At 33.6% G+C, this 22245-nt stretch overlaps 2 protein-coding genes across 2 annotated transcripts; one reads left to right on the top strand and one right to left on the bottom strand.

Annotated features, from left to right (window-relative positions):
• Positions 1-1715: 1715 nt before the first annotated feature.
• LOC138879870 (uncharacterized) lies at positions 1716-2210 on the bottom strand. The gene has a single exon (XM_070159513.1). The coding sequence runs from the start codon at positions 2208-2210 to the stop codon at positions 1716-1718; it is 495 nt and encodes a 164-aa protein (XP_070015614.1).
• A 6804-nt stretch (positions 2211-9014) lies between these two features.
• LOC138879869 (uncharacterized) lies at positions 9015-9494 on the top strand. The gene has a single exon (XM_070159512.1). It carries the CDS (start codon positions 9015-9017, stop codon positions 9492-9494), a length of 480 nt encoding a protein of 159 aa, XP_070015613.1.
• Positions 9495-22245: the final 12751 nt, after the last annotated feature.

The following is a 22245-nucleotide window of genomic DNA, read 5'->3' as shown; positions in this document are numbered from 1 at the left end:
AAAAGATGTGTCCATGTAGATCTGCTATAGTCATCCACTATGGTGACAAAGTACTTGTGTTTATCATGTGTAGGGATGTGATATGGACCCCATAGGTCAACATGCAAAAGCTCAAATATTTTGTTAGATACATTGGTTTTCTGAGGAAAAGGTAATCTTTCTTGTCTAGCCATTGGGCAAATGGTACAGGTAAAGGGTTGTTTAGGAGAGAAACTAGCAGGAATGGAAGTAATCCTTTTCATCTTCACAAAGGGAACATGTCCAAGCCTGTTATGCCACAACACATTTACATTATTTTCAGTCCAAGATTGAGGGAAGAAATCAGGCAATTCAGAAAATACATCCTCAAAATGAACATGTTTACTAGCACTTGCACATGAATTATTTACAATGAGAGAGGGAAAAGAGACACACTTATTGGTGTGGACTGGTACATTTACAGTAGAATGAGTTGGATAATGTGTGTCACAAGTGCAACAAGTAGAAATGACAGGAAGTCTAGAATTGTCCTTTTCTGCAAGACTTGCATTGTTTTTCTTTAAGCAACTTAGGCATAGGATGTATAGCCCATCATTCACTTTACCAATCACCAGAGGCCTCTTCATTGAAGGGGCCTGCAACACACAACAGAGATTGAAGAAGGCAACAATACAACTTAAATGAGAAGTTAAAGAGTGGACAGAAATTAGATTGTATCTGAAAGTTGGAACATACATCACTTTATCTAGAGTGATCTTAGAATTGAGAATTACACTGCCTATTTCTGTCACCTTTACTTTATAGCCATTTGGAAGTATGACCAATAAGGGATAAGGTAGGTTGATTATATTGGTTAATAGGGATCTGTTGAAGGTCATGTTATTTGATGCCCCTGAATCTATAATCCATGAGTCAGCTTTGTTCTTGAAACATTCACATGAAAGTTTGCCAAAATCAATTGAGGAGGTACAAGCTACCATACCTGCAAAGTTTGTTGTTCCTGAAGTAGCATTGGTACCACCTCCATGATCTCTTATCCCAGATGACTGAAATTGTTGTAGCAGGGTCACCAACTGATTGTACTCTTCCTTGGTAAGGCTCATATTCTGAGGATTGTCATGACTAACATATCTATTCTGACTATCATTCTCTGCAGGTTGAGAATCAGTGGCTTCCACATATGCATTGGCTAGGGTCCTGTTGAATCTGTTGCCTCTGTTGAATCTGTTGGCACCATTGTTGTTGGAACCTTGCCTTGTGTTTTGACTAAAACTGTTCTGTCCTGTGTTTGGATTTTGATAGTGACCAGAATTCTGTCCAAAATTCTGTGGATATCCATAAAGCTTGTAGCATTTCTCTTTAGTGTGGCCTGGCCTCTTGCAGTAGTCACAAAAAAGTCTGTTTTTGTTGTTGTGATTGTTGCTGGGAGAGTAATTTGTCCTGTATGTGTTAGGTCTGGTTGTATTGGCATTCAAAGCTGATGATTCCAGTACCAGATGGCCAGTGGGCTTGATTTCCCTCTGCCTTTCTTCTTGGATTAACAGAGAAAAGGCTTGAGCAATTGAGGGAAGAGGATTCATCATCAATATGCTCCCTCGAACAACAGTATATGTCTCATTTAATCCCATAAGGAATTGTATGAGCCTCCTATCCTGCTCTGCTTTATGCATACTTTCCTTAGCCCCACACGAACAGTTGCAGGCACAATGAGATTTAGTAATCAAAGTATTGAGCTCCTACCATAATTTCTTCATTTTCGTATAGTAACTGGTAATATCAAGTGATCCTTGAGACAGATCATTGATCTCCTTCTGAATTTGATACAACTTTGTTCCATTTGTTTGATCATATCGATCCTCAAGTTTTCTCCACAATTCAAATGCATTAGCTACGTATTCAACATTGTCTGCAATCTCTTTAGTCAAAGAGTTTAAGATCCATGATGTGACCATGTCATCACACCTCTCCCATAAGCGAAAGTTTGGAGAATCTAGATCTGGTCTTTTACAGTCTCCGTTAATAAATCCCAATTTATTATTCACAGACAATGCTCGCATCACACTTCTTCTCCATGATCGATAACCAAAGCCATCAAAAGGAGCAGGGACTAGAGCTGCCCCAGGATTGTCAGATGGATGCATGTATAGAGGATTACTAATGTCAATGCCTGATTGACTCAGAGGCTCATTCACAGTTGGTACTGTTGGATTATCGTTCTCATCGGACCTCATACTTGTGAATTACAGAGAAATCTAAGAAACTTTGATATCTAAAAAATATAAGATGAATGAAATTTAATAATGATTCTCAGAGAATTGTGAATCAGAAGTAAAAGAAACCTGTTCTCAAGCTATATCTCGAAATTCATGGAGAAATGAATTTGTGTATGTGCGATTAGGTTTAGACGATCATCAACAAAGGAAGAACCAACAGATCTCGTGGATTGAATCAAAAATCGAAGCTCCTGCTCTGATACCATGTGAAGAAACCCAGTCGATGGAGCAGCAGTCAAGCTCTTACTATTATCTGAAGTTGTGCTTCAATGGAGATGAAGCAGTGGGTCCTCCACCATGAGAGCCCAGAGAGAGAGAAGAGAAAGGATGAGAGAAGGTTCCAGAATGTGTGTAAATTTTCTGATTAATTGAATTAGAAAGAGTGAGTGGAGACTCCACTATATACAAATCTAAAACTAAGCACTAAGCTAAGACAATTAACTAATTAAGAGAATAATATTATAGTTCTTAACATGTCTCTTACACGTTAACAATGTATATACATCCTTATAAACTGGAAAAATATATATTTATACAACATTATACACAAATATACATATTTATACACAATTATACACTATTATACAGTGTCGATACAACATGCTACATAGTTATGATTTTCCAGAACTTCAAACTTCAAACTCTTCCAAAATTACCAGAACTTCAAACTTCAAAATCTTCCAAAATTAGTGGTTGTTTGTTGGTGCAAATCAAGTTTGAGAGCTATTTATTTTCAGATCTGTGTGTATGTTCATGTTTCTTTCAAAAATCTTCTTCATTCTTCTGCTTGCCACCATGGACGACGGAGTAGGAGCCCGACCTTCTTCGAGCCATTAATGGCAGAACTACGTGGGGGGTAGAGGAGGGGAATAGCGGGGGCTAGGTTAAGAAGAAAGAGAAGGGAATGAAGAAAGAAGAAAATAATAAAAACCCTAAAAGTATGTCTTTAATAGTGGGCTAAAGGCTGAAAAGCTTCTTTCAAGTTATATACAACATGGGCTAAATAGGGTAAGAGCTTCAAATGTGGACCATTTTCGGTTGGGCTATTAGGCTAAGTGACATGGGCTGTATTCCTTCGTGTTTAATTGCTTGTGCGTTCGTGTCTGTGACTGTGAGAGAGGCCACATAGTTGTTATTCTATGGAATTATCACGCGAGAAACATCGTCCTTGGCATTTTTAGAATTTTTTTGGGCTTGGTCACATTTCACACTTCTAGGCTCTATAGCTACTTGCAAATTAGGGCCTTTCAATGTGAACAGATGATGCCAATCTTATAATCTTGAAATTTTGGTATATTTTCCTCTAAACATAATGCCATGATATATAGTCACAATTCACAAAGTTATCACTTTCATGCAAATTTTAATGGAAAGGCCATATTAATCTTGCAACAGATGATATTAAGACTACTATATATTGTCATTTTGTGCAGCTAATAAGAAGTTCCATAATTTACAATTTAGCTTATCTTATTTTATTTCTTCCTTTGATATGATACGCGTCAGGATAATCACATATTTCCAATATATATCAAACTTTCACTAAAACTCAACATGAGACTTACTTTTCTTAATTCTGTGTCAGAATATAAAATGAGAGATAGAAGTACATTTAACATTCAGCAATCGAAGAAATAACTCGAGAGTACTCAACATAACCATAAAATCTTCGGAAAAGGGTTCAAATGCCCCTAAACTATTGAAAAAGGTTTAAAAATACTCTCCATCCATTTATTGGGCTAAAAATACTCCTCCATCTACCTTTTTGGTTCACTTATGCCCTTTGACCATTATGTCAATGCTGAATTAAAAATAATTATTATTCTTTTTGTAAAACTTAAAAAAAATATTTTACAAAATATTTTCGTTTTTTTAAACTTAATGCACCAGTACTCCACTAATTTAGTAAAGTCTTCTTCTCCTTTTCAGTTTTTACAAAAAACAATTCAGTTTTTATAAAAAAAAATATTTTTTTATCATTTTTTTCAGTTTTTTAAAGCATTTTTTTTTGTTAAAATTGTAAAAAAATTGTAAAAACAGAAGAAAAAAAAATTCAACAAAATATTTTCGTTTTTGAAAAATATTTTTTTTCATTTTTTTAAAGCATTTAAATTCCATGCGGCAACTTCTTATTGGTCGAAATTAAAACATCTAACCTATTAGAAAGACTAACACATATCTAACCGTTTTTCAGAGTAACTCGCCCCAAATATTGACCCGACCCGAATAAAAAGTTCAACTAAAAAAAAAGATGCACCACTTCCATCAAACTTTGGGTTATCTATACCCCTACTGTCATACTTTAGAACAAAAATACTCCTATTTTGGATGGAGTGTCACGTGCACCAGATTAAAATGACCCCTTTTTTTCATCTGACCCGTTTTAAAAAAAAAACCATAACCCGACCCCTATTTTCATTTTTTCAATTTTTTTTTATAATTTTGTTATAAAATAATAAAAGAAGAAGAAGAGTATTGCAAAGCAAAGTAGAGACAAGGAATTCTTATTGATATGGGATGAATTACAATGGAATAGAACCCTCTATTTATAGGGAGGGGGTGACTTAGCCACCAAGTAATGAACCTTAGAATCTCTCTAAATATAGACATTCACCATAAATAAAATTCTATTTATAACACTCCCCATGAATGTCTATTCAACAGATAATGTGCCTCGTTAAAACCTTAACTCAAATAAAACCCAGTAGGAAAAAATTTCTAGAGAAGGAAAAAGAGTACACATATCTAATAATACACCTTTTGGCTGCCTCGTTAAAAACCTTACAAGGAAAACTTAATGGGACAAAACCTTGTAAGGAAAAAAGAGTACAACGCGCATTAACTCCCCCTGATGAGAGCATCAATTCACATCTTTAAGCCTTCGCATTCCAATCTTGTGCATTAGCTTCTTAACTCCCCTGATGTTGCACCTTGAAAATAGTCGCTATCACATTATCATGCTTATAGTTATAGCAAGATACATATGTGTGCTAATAGCACTTAGGATATGGTACTTCAGGACCAAGAATTGTATATGCTTTAAACGATTTAAATCCTTTAAGAATTGTCATATAAGTATAGTCATATAAGTCATATAATAGACTTTAATTAGATGCATATCAAGTTTTCATGTCATGCTAGACAAATAAGATATCGAAAACTGATTGCACATATCATTGACTTTATACTTTCAAGTGTTTGAACTACACGTCCAAAACTATATGTCTTTCATATGGAATCAATTCTACTTGAATTATGTCTCTTCCATTTGGCCAATACTTTTGTGTCTATATTCGATAGACTTAAGATCTTCATCTATACTTAGCGCTATGATAGATGTCGTCGACAAATATTTTATATCGGTTCCAATATTTTTTCATAAAGACATAACATAAAGATCTTTTCATTCATATATTTAGGTACCTGATTCTCTCATGAGATTTTATGAAGTGTTATGTCATGTGATCTTCTAGATCACTTGCCTCCTTTATTATGATGATTTTGATTATTTGCTCGTCTTCTTTATCAAGAAGTTTATTTGAAACCGATTTGTCTATATGGTTTAAGCGTACCATAGACTTTGTCCTTCTAGGACTTAATAGGAGCATTTTCAATGAGAATATAGTTACTTTCTTTGGGTCAACAAATGCGTCTGGCATTCTTTGCAATATATTTCAAATGAATTATCCTTTTATGAACTTCAAGTTCATATTATCTTATTCGGGGATCTAAATGTACAAATGATAATTCATTCCAATTAACTTTTTCTCAATTGTTTATCATATCTCCCCCTCATGTTAGAAAACTAACTTGTTTCCTCAACTTTGAGAACTCATCTTTGTGCGTTATGGCGTTAATCAAAATATATATATCGCACATCAATAATAATAAGATGGAGTTATTTGGTTCCTGACCCTGAACCACTTGTGAGGGGAGAATGTAATATACTTTGGTATATAACGTATATCAAATTGATATAGATAACTTTGTTCTCATAAGTAATTGTTTAGCTATTAAGTGGAGGCACTCAATAAATCATTTTGCTAAACCAACTTATCAAGATGAACTATCTTGAATTAAAAAATCTGGAATATGCTCTAAATTAAATTATTGAGCAGTTACCTTGCAAACACCAGGTTGCAGGTTAATAATAATCGCACATGTAACCATCTCATAGATGCATCTTGCATGGTATACATGGCAGGTGAATGGACCCATATTCACCTTTGATATTTCCAGCATTCATGGGATTAAATCCCAATTTAAGTTGGTATATTAATTAATGAGAACATGCAACATAAGAGAATTCATAAAGAACTTTCTAGTTCTTTAATATTTACCCATGTGAATTCTCTATTATTTTTGCACATCATACTTAAATTGATATGGTTAAACCAATTATGCCAACTGAATAAATTATCAATATTGATAAACTTCATGTTTACACCATGACGTGTGCAGTTATCAATAAACTCCAAGTTTATTATGATATGTATTTTTATAGCAATAAACATCCACTTTAGTATAGTATTCTTTTATTTATGTAGTACAAACTGGAGAATAAAGCGGGTAATTTTTCACATACATATTACCCCGCTACAAGTTGTAGTAATAGAAGATATCAAATCTTTCCTTTATTTATAGTCTCAATATAACCAACCGCTTTCGCGTATACTTTGGAAACTGAATAAGCTTCTTTGAGACTTACAACTACATAATACCTTATTGGTAATCAATTATGTTTCTCCAAAATAGTATAATTGACTCTTGTAGAGTTCCCAATTAATTTTGTAGTACCACATATTCATCAACATCTATATAGTGAATATCTCTTTTAAGAAGGAAGTTATACCATTATAGTTATGGTCAAAATTATATGCAAGATTTGTTTCTTGCATTACCATTGTCTTTAAATAATCACATTCTCAAACCTCCTTCTAGAGATGAGTGTGGTATATACCACTAACACACTCATATTCTTCCAAGAATGAATATGTATTCATAAATCACATGTTGTCACATTCACATCATGAATGGACCATAATCATCTATATGTGTTTTACAAAATTTCATGTCAAATCGATGACAAATATTACTTTCACATAGTGAAAGATTATTTTGAGAATACTTATTGTACTCATTACCACAATAATGACGATTATAATTTCATATATTGCCACATCCACATCCATTGATACATTCATAGTAATAATTTTATCTTCTTTCAGACTTATCATATACTGCTATCACATTCTCTTAAGGGAATGAGAATGGAGCAAATTCAATGAGACAGATTTTCAATTCTTTGCCCACAATTATACATGAATTTGATAATGACAAGACATAAAAAATTTACCACTTTGGGTGGTTATAATTTCTTTCAAACTCCATTAGAATTACAATCAAAATTTATTATTTTTGCTTGTATTTAAAATCAAATTATAGAATGTCAAGAATTTGAAAGAGAAAAGTAAAATACTTACCTTAAATTCAGAATTTAATCATGAAGGAAGTTCATGGAACAATTAACAATCACTATGCTCAATCCCCAAAGCTTCTACTCAATTGGTTAGAGTCTCGTGCTGATAACATGTTATAAAATAATAAAAGAAGAAGAAGAGTATTGCAGAGCAAAGTAGAAAGAGAGGGAATTCTTATTGATATGGGATGAATTACAATAGAATAGAACCCTCTATTTATTTGGAGAGGGTGACTTAGCCACCAAGTAATGAACCCTAGAATCTTTCTAAATATAGACATTCACCATAAGTAAAATTCTATTTATAACAAATTTCAATTTTTAAAAAAGAAAAATATTTTGTTAAAAAACGAAAATATTTTTTTTTCAGTTTTCACAATTTTCCCCAGTTTTTACAAAAAAAATGCTTTAAAAAACTGAAAAAAAATGAAAAAAAATATTTTCAAAAACGAAAATATTTTTTTTCAGTTTTTAAAAAATGAAAATATTTTATTAAAAACAATTGTTTCTTCCAGTTTTTACAAAAAAATACTTTTAAAAAACTAAAACAATGGGAAAAAAGTATTTTTTTGTAAAAACTGAAAAAAAAGAAGGAGAAGACTTTACAAAATTAGTGGACTACTGGTGCATTAGTTTAAAAAAATAAAAATATTTTTTAAGTAATTATTTTTAATTCACTATTGACCTAACGGTCAAAGGGCATAAGTGAACCAAAAAGGTGGATGAATGGTATTTCTAAACCTTTTCCAATAGTTTAGGGGCATTTTGAACCCTTTTCCGTAAAATCTTTAAACCAACACCAACTTTCTAGTTTTTTTTTTAAAAAAATAACAGTAAGAAATTAAAAGGAAAAAAAGAAGAGGTCCGTGCAATGTTTTTTAGAAAATAACCAGAATCCATGTACCATCCATAATTCCATATATGACCAACTTCAACGCGTATATGTAATTGATGTGCCCCATCAACCTAAGAAAGAATAGAGGGTACACCTCTTTTTTCTCACAATTGATTTTTTTCTAGAGAAATATTAACTGCACAATCAAAACGTCTTTTCTACGAACACGTAGAACCTCTAGATTTTAGTGGCACTTACAATTCGATACTTTCTCATAAATACAACCCATCTTTCAAAACATCGGAATTATTTCTTTTGTTTACATCCCAATTCCAATAGGCCCGAGAAAAAAAAGAGAAGGAAACAGAACAATTCTCTGAGCCTATATAATAAGGGATAAAAGATGAAAACTATGAATTCAAGAAAGATGAATAATTGTTTATTATTAATGGTGGCTACATTTTATGTGCTCATAAAGAGCAGTGAGGCTCAAGTAATTCCAATGAGCCCATATTGCAAGACTTGCACTATACCAAATTTGTGCAACAGGGTTGTGAACGGAGCAACAAACTGGAATGAAGCAATGGTGAAAAGCATAAATGCATGTACAGAAATCGCATACAGGATCCGAAACGTGACCAACGACATTCTTCCGAAAATCACAGGTGTTGAACCACAAACAAAAGATTCAATTCAGAGTACTTGTAAAGAGTCAATGGATAGTGCAGTGAGCGATCTCGAAGAAGCTATGAAATCACTCAATAAAAACGATTCTGGATCGATGATCTCAAATTTAGGTGCTTTACATATGGATTGTGCTGATGCATTGGAACAATTTGGGATCAAGTTTTTGCCCCTTAATAAAGTTGTTGGCCGCTACATTAAGTTTATGTCTGTTGCTTTATCGGTTGCTCAGTCTCCACAGTAAACCTCTTCTGTTCATTCTTTTGGGAAAAGTGATCAAGTCCCTTTGATTTATTTAATATATCATAACAATCAGGCAGGATTGTATGCATAAATATATACTTTGTTTGATGTATTTTTTCCCCTTTTTCTATTGTGCTTATTTGTTTGAATTTCGTGTTTGTGCACGTTCGATCACGTAATGAAAGGACTAGAAATGATACGATCCTGGATAGTTTAACTTGGATGGTGTAGAGACAATTACTTTCGAAGAGTTGGATTTATTCTGCATATATGTGGTACCTTGGAGCAGCGACGGATTTAGAATTTGAACTTTTTGGATTTAACCTTTAAAAATTTTAGTATTGAACCCACTATATTGTTAAAGTTATGGGTTTATATCTACTATTTGTTCCTATTTTAGATAATTTTTACATATAAATTTATGTTTCACGTCGAAAATAATGGGTTCAATTAAACCCGGCACCGCTACGCTAGATCCATCCCAGCCCTGGAGCGCCAATGACGGGACTACTAAGCTCTATGAGTAATTTGGTTTATACTCTCTGCACCAATATTGTAGATCTCGAAATCTGATTTCCATAGGTTCAATCAGAATTCGTTATTTTGACTCTTCTACACAAAGTTATTAATACATATTTGGACAATGCAGTCTAGAGTGTCATTTGAACTTGATTGTTCTGCGTTTTTCTTGGCTTGCATCGATTACAAATATTTTAACTTGACTATTAAATCTATCTACCATGTAATATTGATTTGAAGCAAGTTCAAATATATATATATATGGAGATCTGTTTTCTTGAAGATAAACTATATCATGTCTGCATATCTTTGCTCCATTTCTATTAAAAAAGTAAAAAGAAAAATTCTAAATTTGCCCCTCAACTATCGTATTGTGCTTAACTCTGCTGCAGTTAGAAGTTGACAGCAAAAGTTATCGTCACTACTCTAGTACTCTTTCATACTTGGCCAATGGAGCACCAACTGGTCCAGTTAACCCTTGCTAGCTTTTTACATATACTGACCATATTTACAGACACGTGGAAAAAACAACGTAACCCCTCAGATTTCAAATATTTAAATTTTGATTTTAAGAAAATAAAATTTTCTAGTTGATTTTATTCTAAAAATTGATTCGTCGACGTCCTTTTGATGTGTCAAACAAATACGGAGGGAGTAAAAAGGGACTTAATCTAAAGGAGAAGTAAAAATTTAATATAACTACGCGTTGGAATCAAATCAAGAAAGTTCATACGGGATCTCATGGCGAGGACTTTGGGCAAAGAGCAATAAACTTGATAATAATGGTATTTGCTTCATTTTTATGCTATTACGGACCCGTTTGTCCATAATTTTCTTTTTCCCCTTTTCCGGGAATTTTTACAAAAACATATTTGTCCATAAAATTTTGTAAGTTTTTGGAAACTTTTTTAAAATAAATTTTTCAAAAGACTACTTTTCCAAAAAAAAATCATTTTTTTTCTCCACTCACAAAACAAAAATATTTTTCACGTGAAATACATGTCCAAACATAATTTCAAATACCAATTTTAACTTAACTCCAAATACTACTTTTTTCAAAAATAACATTTTTTATGTCCAAACGCCTACTTAGACCTGTTTGGCCATAAGCAATTTTTTACTTTTTTTTTTTTGAATCAGTATTTGTCCATGAAAATTTTAAATTTTATTTGAAGATAAATTTTTGGAATTTATCGGAAATTTGAAAAACTCCAAAAAGTTGTTTTTCAAAATTTTCACTTCAAATCACTCACAAAAATTCAAAAACAACTCCAAATTATATTTATATCCAAACACAACTCTAATTTTCTAATACCATTATCACTTTTAAAAAACACTTTTTTTGGAATTTTATAATTCTTATGTCCAAACGCCCATTAAGTGTCTGATATGCATAAATATGCCTCTAATGTAGATACGATATACTATAACATAACCTACTCCATGTTAGTGTCTGCCTGTATATGCAAACTGATAGGCCATTTTTTCTTCCTTTAGTTGTTTTCTTCACACAATATTCTATCTTTTGGTCCAGTATGTTTTTTGAAAGGTTTCTCATATTCGTTCCTCCATTTTTACGCATGTGGACTTTATTAGGAAGGAGTTCAATATTCCTAGATAATAATTTTTCATTTCTAACAACAGAAAAGGTTGCTCTGTTACAATTGAGGACTGGCTAATTTATAAAGTTAACTAGATTGTGTAAAATGAAATAAAAAAGAAGCATATAGAAATAAGAATTATAAGAAAATATATATAACAAGAGTTACGCCTCTATTACAAACAAGTTGAGGTCAGCTATATAAATCGTTACTTCTTCATTTAAGCTCAACTTATATTATCATATATATATAGAGAGAGAAAGCGCTCGCAATCCTATACTCTCGTTTCTGGTTTTCAAAATGTAGTCCAATCCTTGGTTGTCAATTAATTCTGCAAAATAGTATTACATACAGGAGTAAATTGAAAATGACATTGTGTAGGATAAAGGGGGAGAATGTCAATTATTCATAGTTGGAGGGGGAGTTTGATTTTTAAAGTAAAATTGGAGAGTGTAAATGACTTTCACCCATTATTTTTTTAATCTTGTAAAACTGAATACTCTACGTGGAATTTGGATTTGGTTTCTTTTAGTTTTTTTGGTTACGTTTTTTGAAAATAGATTTTGAGACAATGTTTTCCGAGAACAATTTGCGCTATAATTATTGAAAATCTAATCCAATATAATTTCTGGAAACCAGCTCATATGATGTCTGAAATTTACGATAATTTTTTTTATAAAAAGGCGAGATTACTTTTAAATTTCTAACCAATGGGTTCCTTAGAAAATATATTTGTAACTACGTTTCTGCAATTTTTATTTTGTTCCTTTAAAGAACTACATGGAGATCCCACATCCTGTGGTCTCTTTTTTCTTTTTTTTTTCTTTTTTTTTTCTCTTTTTCCTTTTCTTCTTCTGTTGTCCCTTTGTAAGCTGTTGATACAAGTTACAGTTTCTGCTCAGGAAAGTAAAGTTAAAAACCATAGTGGTTTATGATTTTATTTGTAACAAAATCCTTGTTTTTTTTATTTTGCAACAATTTTATACTAAAACTCCTAATCATAAATTTTCGTAGAGTAGGATTGTCAAGTTTCCTTAACTATGGTCACAATCATATAAACATAGCACATACATTGAATATGACAAGATTGCATTAACTTAAGTTCCACCAACTTAGGGTCTTTGGGTACAGAAATATTCAATAAATGCAAGGCTTTGAGATATTATTATGGTCATTCTGACAATAAGGAGGCATAGAAAAGAAGCTAACTAAAATTTTAAATTAAAGAAAGTTTAATTTAATGTAAAAATCATTAAACTTATCAATATAATAGTAAATTAAAGTTACCCTTATCACTAAATAATATGCCTTAATTAAAACAAGTTAAAATCAGTTAAATGAATCTTTACTGTACAATTTTCTAGCCGTTTCAAGTAAATCTCTTTGCATTGAACGCCTATTGTGTTGACTTGGCAAGTTAGAACAATTATAGCACATTAAAAAGATTTTATAAGTGAAATAGAATGTGATTGTTGGTGTTGTTTTTTAGAACTTCTTTATTATATAAACAGTAAAACAATATTGACTGCATACGACAGAACATCTAACTGAGAAGAGTAAATACGAAGTATAGTAATCAAAAAATCTTTCTTATTAATAATTTCTTAAGGGGCGTACATGAAAACTAAAATAGATCGAAGGGTGTACCATTTACAAAACAAAAAAGATCAAGTAAAAAAACTTTCTGAATATCACAAAGTGTGCTCTAAGATGTTTTTGTCTTGCATCATGATTCATGAGGATAATAATTGGAAGACTTCGAGTTTTTAGTTTTTCTTTTTCACTAGTCTTTTTTAGTTGAAAGAGGAAATATTATAAATAGTACCAATTTGGTTTAAGGGTATATACAGTGGGGAAAAAAGGCCAAAATTGTCTTTATACTATCGAAAATTAGTCACGTTTATATCCGTTTTTACTTTCGGTCCAAATATATGCCTGCTATTAAGAAGGCAGACAAAATCGTCGCTAACCCTAACGGCTGTCCATGACTCAACCACTAAAATGACATGGTGGACTCTATGTCACCATTTATTTTCCATCTGTAATAATAAATAACTAAACCCACTAAAATTAGTCCTCTCCTTCTCTAACAACATACTACCATTGCTACAAATTCAAGGTTCTTGTCTTGCTCCACAAAATTATTTCATAAATTTCCATCATTACCAGTCAGTGTTCGAACCACCACTCCAACCGTCTTCCACCTAGAAAATCATCAGCAATCACTCATCGAAAATACCCACCAAAAAGCTTCACTAGAAACCATCTCTTTAAACACTATCAGTCACTTGTCAGAAAATCACCTCTCTTTTCTTCCATCTCTCGCATTAACCAATGACCTCTTTTTTTCTTTTAAATTTCACCCAACGAAAAAATCTTTTTTTGCTAAAAAATTTCTTTACTGCTTCAACATATTAGAACCAGTAAAATCTTGACGGAACAATCTTTTTAGCAAACAAAGAAGAATCAATCGGGTGAGAATCATTTCGGGAATTTTTGATCTGTTTTGGATTGAATAGAACAAAGAATCTAACATTGGAACGCTGAAACTATTCAGAGCTACAACTTGTTATTTAAATTAGAATTGGTTAATATTTGTGCCTTGAATCTGGAAATTAGAGAATGAGAAGACTAATTTTAGTGGGTTTAGTTATTTATTATTACATATGGTAAATAAATAGTGACATGGAGTCCACTGTGTCATTTTAGTTGCTGAGTCATGGACAACCATTAGGGTTAGGGACGATTTTGTCTACTTTCTTAACGGCAGGTATATATTTTGACCGAAAGTAGAAATGAATATAAACGTGACTAATTTTCGATAGTATAGGGACAATTTTGGCCTTTTCCCATATACAATTATCCCTAACTATCCCTACAAAAGAAGTTTCTAGATTTATTGTTGCCACCATTGTAGAGATAATACATGAAAAACTACAAGATAAATAAAAATAATTTTAGTATATTTTAGCTAGAGGCGGATCTAGAATTTAAATGTTGCGGATGCCCCTCTTTATGTAAGTAGTATACCTACCTCTAACCACAAAAATCATAAAAAGGGCATGTCGGCTCGATCAGATTTTTGTTACTCCGATTAGTTGATTAAGCCTTATATTCACAAACATAGACAAACAAGTTTGATTTAGTCTAGTTTGATTTAAGTTTAATCTACATTCTATTGCGGAAGGAAATTGAAAAAAAAATACTGAAAGACGCCAATTATAAATTAGCTTGAAAAGTAGCTTAACTACTAGAAATTATTGTTTTATTAGATTAGTTTACCTTCAGTAAAAAGGAGAAGAGCAAAGGAAAATGCAAAGAAGAGGCAACAAGCCAGAGCATTATTGCGTCCATACGATTTGAACTTGGGTTCTTTTGGAAAAGAAAGACTACAAAAGCCTAACTGAACCAGTGACACGTTTGTGAATTGCAGGTGGTGCAGGGAAATGACACTGGAAAATAACGATAATAATACTGTAATAATATTATTTGTGAGTAAAAATACACCAACTGGCTTGAATCGTGCTAGACACTGTCCTAAGAAATTATTTCAGCAATGTGAAATGTTTCTCCATGATTAAACAAGCTCAACTCTATTTATTTAGAGGATACAAGAATCAACAAAATTAAATAATAAATCCGAGAAAGAGCAACTAATATCTTATGCCAATTAAAATATTATAGAAAAAGAAATTAGAAGGAGAGGGACGTAAAGGAGGGGAAGAAGATAGAAGAATTTCTTCTTTTGCTAATGATTAGCTTTTCTTGGTGTTTTATGATTGAAGAATGATGGCCTAATCATGGATATATACAGACATAAGGAAAGCTTCTATACAAGATAAGTGTTTTACTTACTTATCATATTTCCTTCATGCAATGTGACAACACATCCCATGCAAAATGACACTTGGCTTAGCAAGGTCATTTGTCAAGCAATTTTTTAAAAGAATGTCACAGTAAAAACTCTTGTCATGTATCAATTATGTAAGAGTATTTGGCCACAAGGCTTCATGCAAAAAGCCACTTAGAAATAGATATGACACTTGTAAAATAAAAAGATACGTGACTATTTTAAAATTTTGAAAATACTCTCACAATCCCCACATATTTTTAAAATTTATAGGATAAGAATAAAGGAATGGAAGAATTTACTTGCTGGATTTGCATGGTCCAAATGTAATAGGTTTGGTGTCTTCTGGACTATGAACCAAACTTAGACCAATAAAATTTAACTCACAAAATTACTGGTGAATATGATATTTTTTGAACCAATAATTCTTATTGTAAGTCAGAGATTTTATCAATCACATTTTGAACCCCGGTAATTTTGTTGTTCAACGCGGTTATGTGCCTAATAAGCCATGCGCGTGCCTGGTTATTCATGAGAGCTCTAGAGATTAGGCCAAAATCTCATAGGAGCGGCCCACTCCATCTCATATAGGTGAATTCATCAAGTGTATACTACTTTTAAACACACCATCCATAAGGACTATGAATTTCATTAAGAGTTATAACTCAGCCTCTCAATTAGTAGCAGTCAAACACTCTCTTTTAGTACATCAATGCCAATATCGACTTATTATTACCCATATGAACCTACTTCATGGGATCTCCAATCACATAGGTTGGGCTACCATCTCTATTGAAAAAATGTCGGCCTTAACCCCATCTCTTTTGAGGTTTGAAGAATTAATTTTCTTCCTACTGTTTAGTCAGAGGATCGGCCAAATTAATTTCTAACTTCACATAATCAATGGAAATTATTTCATCTCTCAGCAACAACTTTATGACATCATGTCTTAATTTCATGTGTCTACTTTTATAATTATAAGATTTATTCTTTGTTATAGCTATTGCCGACTGGCAATCACAATGTATAGATACATGAGGAAATACGTCCTTTATTAAAGGGATATTAGCTAAAAAGTTTCTTGACCACTCAACCTCAAAACCAGCTAACTCCAGAGTTACAAACTCTGATTCCATAGTTGAGCTAGTGATGATCGTCTGTTTAGCCGATTTTCACGATATTGCACCACCACCAAGGGTGAATACATAACCACTAGTGAATTTTTTACATCTGAATCAGAGATCCCGTTTGCATCATTGTACCCTTCTAAAGTAGAAAGAAATCCACAATATATGATACCATAATTCATGGTTCCTCTCAAATATTTCATTAATCTAGCTAATGCAGACCAATGCTCGTTGTTGGAATTATGAGTATATCTACTCAGTCTACACACAACATAGGCTATATCAGGCCTTGTAAAATTCATTAAATGCATCAGACTCCAATTAATCTGAGCATATTTAGACTGAGCAACTGGGTCACCATTATTCTTTTTAACTGAGAGTTAACATCAAAAGGAGTGCTCACAGATGTGACATTAAAATATTCAAACTTCCTAAGAAGTCTCTCAACATAATTTTCTTGTGACAACATTATTCCATCTTCACTCCTTATAACTTTAACTCTCAATATTATATTTATTTTACCCAGATCTTTCATATCAAAATTAGCAGACAGAAATAATTTAGTACTTTGCATAATATTTAAACTTGTGCCAAATATAAGTATGTCATCAACATACAAACATATTATCACATAATCATTGTCTACCACTTTAACATAAACACATTTATCCACTTCCACTGAAGAAAAACCGTCTCTCAGTAAGATTTGTTCAAATTTCTCATACCACTGCTTAGGAGCTTGTTTAAGGCCATAAAGAGATTTAATTAATTCACAAACTTTATTTTCTTGTCCAGGAATGACACAACCTTCAGGTTGAACAATGTAAATTTCTTCTTCTAAATCACCATTTAGAAAAGCAGTTTTGACATCCGTTTGGTGGATAAAAAGCTTATGAATTGAAGCTAAGGCAATTAAAACTCGAATAGAAGAAACTCTAGTCACTGGTGCAAATGTATCAAAATAATCTATATTTTATTTTTGAGAAAATCCTTTTGCTAGTAACCGAACTTTATATTTATTTAAAAATCCATCAGAATTAAATTATTTTTTGAAAATCTATTTACAACTAATAGGTTTTGCACCAAGGGTAAATTAATTAAAATCCATGTATTATTTTTCATAATAGAATCAATTTCAACTTTTATTGTCTCTTTCCAATAATTAGCTTCTGAAGAAGATAGCTTCAAATTAATTCGATGGTTCATTATCAACAAGGAAAGTTTGAAAATCATTCCCATAAGAAAAATATTCTTTTCTAGGCCTTTTTCTCCTTCTCAATTCCGCATTAGAGGTAATCTCATTATTTATTTCAATATGTGTATGAGAAATTTTATCAGACAATGGAAAAATATGTTCAAAGAACTCTGCATTCTTTGTCTCAACTATAGTATTGCAATCAAGCACATTACCTTTTAAAACAAGAAATCTATATGCAACACTATGTTCAGCATATCCAATAAGCATACAATCAACAGTTTATGACCTATTTTTCTCTTTTTAGGTTCAGGAAAAAGAACTTTAACAAGGCACCCCCCACACTTTTAATTATTTCAGGTTAGGTTTATAACCCTTCCATAATTCATAAGGAGTTTTGCCAGTTCTTCTGCAGTATTCTATTTTGTATGTGACATGCAAATAAATAGCTTCATCCCACAAATTATCACGAGCATTAGAACTAACTAACATAGAGTACATCATCTCTTTCAATGTTCTATTTTTCCTTTCAATTACTCCATTTGACTCAGGTGAATAAGACGGAGTTACTTCGTGAATTATTCCATTTTTTCACAAAATTCATTTAAAGATAAATATTCTCCACCTCTATCAGATCTAATTCTCTTGATTTTTCTACTAAATTGATTTTCAACCTCTATTTTATAAGAAATAAAAGCATCATCTTTGTTTTTAAGTAAATGCAAATTAGTATATCTCGAAAAATCATCAATAAAAGTCACATAATATCTTTTACCGCCTCTAGCCATAGTCTGCTTTAAATCACCTAAATCAGTGTGAATTAAAGATAACAATTCAGTTTCTCTATTTGCAGAAAAACAGGTCTTTCTCGTACTTTTAGCTTCAACATATATTTCACACTTGTCAATATTATTGGAGTCTAAACCAGATATTAATCGTAGTGACTGCATTTTCTTTATATACGCGACATTAACAAGTCCTAGTATATGTAACGACCCGACCGGTCGTTTTGAGCTCTAGCGCGTCGTTCAACAGTTTGAGGCCATGAGAAGCTTCACTTCAAATATTTTGACTTGTACGCATGGTCGAAATTGAATTCCGGGGAATTCGGGGTTGATTTGGAAAAGGAATTCTCATTTCGGAGTCTCTAAGTTGAAAGAATTAACTAAGATTAGATTTTTGAGTAAACGACCTCAGAGTTGGGATTCGAAGGTTCCAGCAAGTTTGTATGATGGTTTTGGACTTGGGCGTATGTCTGGACCGGGTTTTGAAAGACCCGGGAACGTTTCGACGCCTATTGTGGAAGTTAGCATTTTGGAAGAAATTTCATAAGTTTGGGTTGAAGTGCATTACAGTGTTATCGATGTCCGTTTGGGATTCCACGTCTGGGAATAGCTCTGTATGGTGATTCTAGAGTTGGGAGCGCGATCGGAAGTGAATTCGGAGGTCCGTGTGTCATTTTGGAGTCATTTGGCTAGTGGACTTTTTGATATCAGGGTCTGAATTCGATTTTGAAAGTTGGAATAGGTATGTGATATTGAATATGACTTGTGTGAAAAATGTGAGGTCAATCGGACGTGATTTTCTAGGTTTAAACATCGAAAGTAGAAATTTGAAGTTCTAAAGTTCATAAAGCTTGGATTGGAGGTCGATTCGTAACTTTAGCATTGCTTGATATGATTTGAGGCCTCGAGCAAGTTCGTAATGTGTTTTGGGACTGGTTGGTACGATTGGTTGGGGTCCCGGGGGCCTCGGGTGGATTCCTGGTGGTTAACGGATCAAAAATAGAATTTTGGAGAAGGCTGAAGTTGCTGGTTGCTGGTCCGCACCTGCGAGGCTAGGGTTGCAGGTGCAGAGCCGCGGGAGCGGTCGTCGTGCCGCAGAAGCAGTTAGAAGTGAAGGGATCAGAGGCCGCAAGTGAGAAGGAAATCCCGAACCAGAGAGATCGCAGATACGGCCAGTGCGGTGCAGAAGCGGGTTGGGGCAGCAGGAGGAGGACCGCAGAAGCGGTATTGTAATCGCACCTGCGGAACCGCAGAAGCGACCAAGTGACCGCAGGTACGGAAAGGGTTGGAGGTAGTGAGTGTTTTAAAAATAGTGATTTGACCATTTTCTCTCATATTTTCTTGGCTTGGGCGATTCTTGGAGGGTTTCAAGAGGGGATTTTCATCATCAACGATAAGCTTTGGAGCATTTTGCATCGATTCAGGTCTTCGGAAGGGTGTGGAAATGCCGATTATGGATCTTTGGAGCTAGGTGAGTCTCCTTTCTAACCTTGTAAGAGGGAATTGTCCTCATAGGTGAGTTAATTGGTTATGTGCTCCTATTTGTGGGGGTTACATACGCACGAGGTGACGAGAGTCTATGCATAGCTATTATTATGCTATTGTCCGGGTAGTCTAGGACCCAAAAGCATCATGTACTTGGAAATATTTGTAACCCTATTGATGGTTTGAATTGCTTAAATCACATCGAATTAGTAAGTGAATTTCTAAAAGATTGAGCTTCATTTTCTTGAATTGTAAAAAGAGAATTGGATTTTCCTTAGATAGTTGTTCCCCGATGAAGTCTTGGTAAACTGTTGAATATATGATTCTATGTGTACCTGCGTCGCATGTATGATTTGCGAGCTGCGTGTTTGTTTATTTTAAGTTGACTGCGTCGCATGGATGATTCACGCGTGGGGTAATAGATGCATATATGGTTCGGGCCGTTCGACCCTCAGCAGTGCACATTTTACATTTCTGTTGGATCGGGTCGTACGACCTCGGCATGATTTGTGCATGCTTGTATTGCTTGCCTTGAGAGTTATTGATATTGATATTTGCTCTCCCCGACTTGAGATAATTGTTAATTAATGGATTATGAATCCAGAGACTTTTAATAAAAAGGAACTCTTACCTGTTTTGTGACTTACTTGAATTTACTTTTGTTCTTAATAAATTCATGATTACTCGCATTAATAATATATTACTATTGGACCACTAGTAAATGTCGAAGTCGACCTCTCGTCTCTATTTCTTCTAGATTAGACGGGATACTCATTGGACACGTTGTTTACGTACTCATACTATACTTGTTGTGCATTTTTGTTGCACAAGTTTATGTGTGGCTAGTGGCATAACGGCATGGTTGATACGGAGACTCAGGTAAGTTGCATTTATCGAGACGACCGTAGCCAGCAGAGTCTCCTTCAGAGTATTGTATTGCATTTTCATTTCTGTCCACTTGTATTCTGGACAGTCACTATATTTTATTTCATTCCCTGGTAGATACTCATATACTTGTGAACTGGGTTCTGGGATGATCACAGGATCTTTCAGTAGTTAAATTTGGTAAAGACATCCTCATTTATCCAATGGAGTTTATTATTTATTATTTATTTGTTTAAAGGAAATGATATCAAATAATTAAATGAGAAATTACTAGTAAATTGTGGTTGGCTTGCCTGACAGTGGTGTCCGATGCTATCACGACCCTTAGTGAATTTTTGGTCATGACAACATGGTATCAAAGCACTAGGTTCTCTTAGGTCTCACGAGTAATGAGCAAGTCTAGTAGAGTCTTGCGAATCGGTACGGAGATGTCTGTACTTATCTTCGAGAGGCTACAGGACTGTTAGGAGCACCTCCCTTTTTGATTCGTCATCGTGCGGCTTTGATTCTTTTGAGTCTTATGCCTTTTTTCTTTCCTACTAAATCTTATGCGACGTGAAGCGCTTATTATAAATTGGGAATTGAGAAAATATAATGGTACTACAGATGTGGTGTGAGATGTTTCTCCCGGTATTGTTGGTTGGGCTATTGTCATTGCCTTGCAGAAGGATTTTTCTATCGTTTTGGCTTGGCAGTTGTGCCTCTAAGAGCTTGGAGGTTATGCAAAAGTTGCCATGATGCTCACGAATTGTTATCGCATAATATTGATTTGATGGTAGGATACTTGTCTATGTGTTGGGGCGGTGAATGATTTGAAAAGAAGTCTGCTCAGTGCACGATTCAGAGATCTGATATTTCTTTTCCAACAAAGGAAAAACAACTGGCCTATAAATGTCCAGATTTGGGGGATGGAGTAACAAGACTTGGTATTTTTGAGCGTGGTGGAATTTCATCTGCGATGTAGTGTCGTTGTCCTCGATTGTATGTGTTAAGTTCGCCGATGTTATGGTCTTCTACAATTTACCTTTGGGGTAAGATATTGTGAAATAGTATTGGATAAATGACTGTTAGATATCGCGGGGTGCGCTGGTTCTGGATTGAATCGATGTTTCTAATATTGACGACTCGAGAACGATGATCTCTGGAAAGGTCTAAAGTTAGTAGCGATTTGTGGGTTCAAGTGCTACGAAGATAGATTTTATTAAGGCAACAACTGAGTAGCAAAGGACGAGGAAGGACATGTGGGGAATGTCAAGCAGTGGTTAGAATTTCTAGAAGGCCAGGTATAAGAATAAAAGGTCGAGT

The sequence above is a fragment of the Nicotiana sylvestris genome, chromosome 10 (genome assembly GCF_000393655.2).
Source record: "Nicotiana sylvestris chromosome 10, ASM39365v2, whole genome shotgun sequence".
NCBI classification, from domain to species: Eukaryota; Viridiplantae; Streptophyta; class Magnoliopsida; order Solanales; family Solanaceae; genus Nicotiana; species Nicotiana sylvestris.
Note: the sequence above shows the minus strand (reverse complement) of the source record. Positions and strands in the feature narration are given on the sequence as shown.

Bases quoted from the DNA above. Each gene is read 5' to 3' on its own strand.
- LOC138879870 (XM_070159513.1), bottom strand. From the start codon at position 2,210: ATGAGGTCCGATGAGAACGATAATCCAACAGTACCAACTGTGAATGAG.
- LOC138879869 (XM_070159512.1), top strand. From the start codon at position 9,015: ATGGTGGCTACATTTTATGTGCTCATAAAGAGCAGTGAGGCTCAAGTA.